Source organism: Nicotiana attenuata, chromosome 10, assembly GCF_001879085.1.
Source record: "Nicotiana attenuata strain UT chromosome 10, NIATTr2, whole genome shotgun sequence".
Classification (NCBI taxonomy): domain Eukaryota; kingdom Viridiplantae; phylum Streptophyta; class Magnoliopsida; order Solanales; family Solanaceae; genus Nicotiana; species Nicotiana attenuata.
Window position 1 is genome coordinate 9,485,397 of NC_031998.1, and position 6,538 is coordinate 9,491,934.

Consider the following 6,538-nt stretch of genomic DNA (forward strand, 5'->3'; position numbering starts at 1 on the left):
AAATCTGACAAAGTGACTCGACTATAAGTCCCATCCCCTTTTTAGTTTATCAGGTCTGTTAACATCTGTTGCTACATCATAGAATCTGTTAACACTTTGTAGTTTGTACTGCACTTATTATAAGTATTTCTTTTGGTTACATAGATATCATGTTGCATATCAAAAAAAGGAAAGACAAAAAACCGGACAAACTGACTGAAAACTTATATATAATCGGAATCCCTTACACCTACAAAACTTTTTGACATTTTCAAAAGATGTATTTTTTGATAACACTCCTATAACTTTTGTTGATCCCATATAAAAGTGTAAATGTAAAAATTTTTAACGGGTTAACGGTTTATCCAATAAGAAAATTGAGTAATCCGCCACCAAACAATCAAGCCGTTAATTATAAAATCTCAATCCGTTCACCAACGATAACCCGATACCAATAAGCCAATAAGCTATATGTTCGGTTCGGTACAATTTTGAACAACCCTAAGGACGATGGAATGTACCCTTTCTTTTATTTTAGGTTCTTTACCCCCCTTCCGCGAGATAAATATGAGAACATATGGAATGAGATGGTAAAAGGACTCAAAAGGAAACTACATTTACATTTGGTAGAAGGAAGGAATATTGTTCTACAAAAAGTGTACAACACTTTTATGATGGTCAATTGACCTGCAAAATGATGAAAACAAGAATAGTACATGGACAATTTGCAGTTTACAGTTAGTCCTTTACATCAGTGACCCCTTCAGGAGAAATTTGAAATCTTGCTTCAGCTTCAGCTAGACAAGGAGAACTGACTACTTTACAAATCCGCTCCTCCGCTCTACCCTTCCTCAGAGCTAGTCTGTCAGGAGTTAGGAAAAAGAATAAGTTAAATTTCAGCTACCAAGCAAGCTGCAATTGGTAGTTGCACTATGTGCATACCTCGTTGTAGAAGCATGTGCCATGATGTTGCCACCAATAGGTTTTATTTGAGGCCCAGCAAAAACAGCAGAGCCATCCACTTGAGCAACGACTTGATTAGTAATAACAACAGCAACACCAAACTGCAAGCATAAAAGTAAAGATTTGACAGAAATGTAAGTCAAGAACCTCTCATCTGATTCTGAAACATTAACCACCACTAAAACGGAGACATGCTAAACTACCTCATCTGCTAACTTTTGAAGGCTTCTAAGAAACTTTGCAAGATGCATCTGCCTGGCAGACAACTCTCCTCTCCCTGAGAAATCAGTCCTATAAAGGGCAGTAGCACTGTCCACAATCATAAGAGCAAACCTGCTTCATCAAAACAGGTTTAAGAGTTAAGCTCCTAACATAAGAGGTGTTTTTCATACCTAATGATATGAACTCAAATAACTAACAAAGCGGCAACTTCACAGAAGAACTCAAATAACTGATAAAGCGACAGCTTCACAGATTTACTCCAGATATAGAGGTATTAAGTACACATGCTCGTCAAAGAAGCAAATTTTTTATACATATTGAGTTAATTCTATAACACTTCAAACAGATAAATCACTAGGCTTTTGTTAAGTGACCGAACAGATGAATCCAAACATGTGTTAGATGTAGGACGGACATCCAAAATCAAACAAATTGAGAGCTTCTTCACACCCTCCAAGATACACTGATCAAGAGTTGGAATATTCTCTAAGCTATAATTTAGTCCATTGGTAACACAGCCACAGAGAAGATAGAGAAGAAAAATGAGAGAAGGGCGACCGTATTTGGAGAACATTTCACTTTATAGCAACACCAAGAGGAAGCTATCAACTACAACAATAATTACTATCCCACAATTCAAAGCAAAAGGGCAAGCACATATTATGCATTCTTCATGCAAAGCTAGAAAGCAGCAAACAAATATAAGGATATCAAGATAAAATTTGACCTGGTCTCCACCATCATTGAAGCTGCTTCCAGCAAAAGCCTTGATTGATGATCCGTATTATAAGCTCGGGCATAGGCTACATTCTCCAGAACATCAGCACCATTCAATCCAAACCTGCAGCGTTTAACACCAATGATGACAAAAAGTTTGAACTTTATAATACAAGAAAAAATGTAAGTTGTGATTATAAATAGAAGACCTGTCTGCAATTTGTAGAAGTCTTTGCGGCCTGAAAGTACCTTCAGCATCAATGTACATTGCTTTCCCTTCACCACCTCCCTGATCTAATGGAAGCTAAAAAAAGAGATAAAGAATGATATTTAAATGAATATTGTTTGTTACAAATTACAATTTGTAGCACCTTATTTATGGATTTTCTAATAAAAGAACACTATCATCGTACTTGACAAGTGACACATAGTGTGTGACACAGCTGAGTTTTTCCAGATCGGAACTCCCCATAAATTTCAGTAATGGATCCAGTTTCGATTCCTCCTGACAAACGAGAAAAAAAGCATGAGGTTGTGAGGCCAGAAAAAATTCCAGGTCTAGAAGTTCACAAAGAAATAGATATCTACCTTCTAATATCTTGTCAAGCTCTTTTGATCCAGAAGTTATCTGAATGATTTCAAGCCTCTGTGCATGGATTTGGCTGGCACTAGTGAACCCCAAAGGCACTAATTTTGAAGCTGTTCATATGCAGCATTAAAAAGGTTTAGTACTGATTACTCATAAACAAATGCAGAAATGGAAGTTAAAAGAAGAGAAACATGCCTGCCTCAATTATCTTGTCAACTTTAGCTTCACTAATTCCTTTTATATGCAAAAGCTCCTTTCTTGGAGCATAACAAACAGATTCAACCGTGCATATACCGGCATCCTTGAGTTTTTTCACGTCTAGGGCTGCAATCCCTGATGCCTTGAGGACAAAACAGCTATATGCCTCAGTAATTACTGGACCAATTTCTTTTTAAGTTGGAAGAACTGACAGGGTGTCATTCAACAGAAACAACTATACTACAAGCTAGACTGGAAAAAGAAAGGCAAAGATATTGACTTTTAAATATTAACAATTCAAAGAAAATTATAGGAAATGCCTGGTCTGGCTTTTATGTAATACCAGAAGCAGTAAAAATCCACAGGAAATATTATTCAACTTTATGTAAATCTTTTCAAAATCTGCAGTATGAGCAATTTGTGATAAGTATCTATCTGAATTACCATTATGATAAATACTAATCACTCAAGACTTAAAATTCTTCACAAAAATAACTAAACTGATCAAATCTTGTAAGGAGCAAAACTGAAAAGTCAATCACATCACTCAGATGCAGACAAAATAAGAGACCGCCAACCCCCAATGCTCGTAATACCATATCATGCCTCAGGATGTTAGTCATTTTGTATCAAGATGCCTCTAAACAAGCAGTTTTCATGGTGCCTTAATTCTGTACACTCGGATTGTAACCTACAAAATCTTCTTATGGAAACTGATTCTAATTACATGCAACGAAAATGATCGGAACAGCATTTCTACCAATGGAGTATCGCATAAGGGACGAATTATCTTGATTGGATAAAAAGAAAGCATTTATCCAGATTTTCAAGATCGGTGGTATCACTTCGAGAATCCATTTCACTTAATTTTTACTTTATCACACCAGATTTATTAAACTAACTTTTGTAACTAAAATAGTTTGTAACTTCTATGACGCTTAGGTGAATTCGAGCAACTTTTTCTTTACAAAAGATAATTTAGTGACTTTGGTGCAATGAAGTAAAATTGAGTGACCATTCATGAAATTAACCCTACTATAATGGGATATCTAAATTTAGCTTCAAAACTCAGGCAGTGAGTAGTATTAGATAAAGGAAAGGTAGAATCAATTTTAAAAGTATTAGCTTGAAATAATCCGCAAGAACACACCAAAAAGCAAGACAAGATTCCAAGAATTCAGAAATTGGGAATGCCCAAAAAATTATTTCCCTAGGGTTGAAAAGAACCGGGTCGGGTAAGATTCAACCCTGAAGATGCGAAGAAAAATTCTCGTTTCATGAAATTCAGCCAGAAAGAAGCCCAATTCAAGATTCAAGATAAAACCAAGCGACAACGTCGAATCTGAAGCCACAAGCAATCATTAAATTAACATAAGAATGACTAGACCCAATTGGGTCAAACAAAAAAGTCATGCCACTTCAAGATCTTGGCTGAGAGAAACGGGAAGATGGGTTTAGGAAAATATTAGCTTAGTATTAGAAGAGCGAAACAACAGATAATCCCTAAATACAAGAATGAAAACGGAGAAATCAGAAATGGGGGTGAGGGGGTTTGAGACCTGAAGTTGCTCAACAGGGAAAGGGCCATGTTGAACATCATCGAGTTCCTCATTCTGGTCTTGCTGCATCGTCTTCTGATTCCTTTGCTGCTGCTCCATTGCTTCTTTTCTCTTTGATGCTACTGAGTTACAGAGATGAGTCTTTGTTGTGTTGAAAGAGAAGGCAGAATGGGGGCGAATTTGGCTGACGAATGGAAATATTTCAAAAGCGTGCCGAACCGCCAAATATACTAGGGAGGCCGCGTACACCAAACCAAAAGGTGAAGCTTGCTTTGTAAGCTGTGTAATGGAAGCGCATTTGGGCGGTTTTTCTTCTATACAAATTTTAGAGAAAATGACAAATATGGTCACTTGTGTTTGGGATAGATCCAAGGACCCAAATTTTGCCGTAGATTACTATATTTTTTTTTAAGGTAGAATGACCTAAATGGCACCTATACTTATCCCACTTTGTCATGCCGGTCCCCAAACTTAACAATTTGTCAATTGAACACTTACACTCCTTCAAACCGTGTATAATAAACGCTTATGACACGACGCTATCAGTGCGTGTAATACAATCTCCTACACGTAGGACGCCACGTCAAGAAATTAAACCACGTAGGCTCCAGGTCATTTATTATGGCCATAGAGGAAAATAAAATAGGAAATAATTATTAACCTCCAACCCAAATTTTCCCCTCATTTTACACTTATTCGCTTAGGTTTAGTCCCTGATGAAGGCGGCGGCAGGTTGTCGGCGACGGTTCCGTAGTTCACAATCAAAATCAAATAGAACACTCATCTAAATTAAACGGATCTCAAAACGTTGAGATGGAGAAGGGATTTATACAAAATTCAATTAAAATTTTAGGAATTGTGACCCTCTCTGCATCGGCTGCTTCGAAGGTTTGGCAAGCCACGAGTTCCGGCACCTTATCATCTGCAGCAACACCTTCAGGCGCCCCGGTAGCTGGGGCAGCAATAGGTGCTTGCTTGTGGAACTGCTCTGCTAGCTTCTTCAAATTCTCCAAATTATCAGGGCCCAACTAGTGAATATTGAGGAAGAATATCCTGCAACTTCTTGGTCGGAGGGGAAAATACGCTTTGGTTATTAAATCAAAATAAGGAGAAAGAGAAAGGTGGGCATGAGGAAAAACAGATCCACCCATTTACTTCAGTTATTTGGATCCACTCGTTTGCTTTTTTCTTTTTTTACTTATTTATTTTTATTCTTATTTTACTGACTTTTTCTTCTTATTTTAATTATTTCTAGTTCAAAATGCTCAAACTCACGCTCATTATCCGCGTAAACTACACCACTTTGTCCAGCTCAACCATTATTTTGCCACATGTGCTTGGTCAACGGTTAGAGGGGTTTAAATAATAGGTTTTGATCAAGTTAAAGTGTCTGGATGAAAACAAGTGAAGTTTGGGGACCGGCATGACAAAGTGGGACAAGTATAGGTGTCATTTAGGCCATTCTGCCTTTTTTTAAAATTACCCCAAATTTTTGTATTTTATAAAAGAGCCCACCATTTATTATTTTGTCACAATGCTGCTTTGTCTTTTCGGTCATCTGATAGTGTATTATGTAGTTCCTTATAAAAATGATATTTTTGTACCAAATTTATTTATGTTCAGGACTATGATTTGCAATAATATAATGAATGTTATTGATAAAGGTATTGTTGAGTATTTGTGATAGTTTGTGCTTAAAGTTGATTATGTGATGTGTTAAAGTGCTTAGGAGGGTGAACCACTATTCCTAAATATATCCTACCCGTCCCTTAGCCCGCATTATAACCTTGAAAAAGTCCTAATTGATTTTAGATCGAGTAAGCTTACATTAGTAGAGATTTACATTAAGGGCAAGCCTATGGTACCTATACGCGGTGAAATCAGAGGGCCTGATTTCCCGTCGTTAAGCCACATCGGGGCGGTACCTCGAGACCCCGAGGACATGACGCCACCTCGGGGAGGTATCTCGAGGTCCCGAGGATATGAAGCCACAACTTAGTCCTCTCCTTCGGGATCTGTCGAGACCGGACTCGAGGCCGAGATCGGGATAAAGAGGGGAAGCCCCCAAGAGACGCGGTTGAGTCTGACAGGGCCGGCCTATCATAGCCTATGCTGAGGCGTCGCGTCAAGCCTTCACATCTCCATATTTCGTAAATTAAATATACATGTATTCGTAACAGAGTTCCTCTCCTATATAAAGGGGACTCGCCCTACCTTGTAGGGGACGGATGTTACTCCATTTCTCCACAAGTGCAATAATCTCTCTCTCTCTCTCTCTCTCTCTCTTGGTGGGGAGTATAAGAAGAGCATG

At 38.0% G+C, this 6,538-nt stretch overlaps 1 protein-coding gene across 1 annotated transcript; it reads right to left on the reverse strand.

Moving 5' to 3' along the window:
* LOC109232986 (DNA repair protein RAD51 homolog) lies at positions 566–4,535 on the reverse strand. Its single transcript, XM_019398697.1, has 9 exons — positions 4,228–4,535; positions 2,666–2,810; positions 2,470–2,580; positions 2,295–2,386; positions 2,091–2,185; positions 1,892–2,005; positions 1,146–1,275; positions 922–1,043; positions 566–841 (listed from the first exon to the last, which is right to left on the reverse strand). The coding sequence occupies exons 1-9, from the start codon at positions 4,324–4,326 to the stop codon at positions 718–720; spliced, it is 1,032 nt and encodes a 343-aa protein (XP_019254242.1). The 5' UTR covers positions 4,327–4,535; the 3' UTR covers positions 566–717.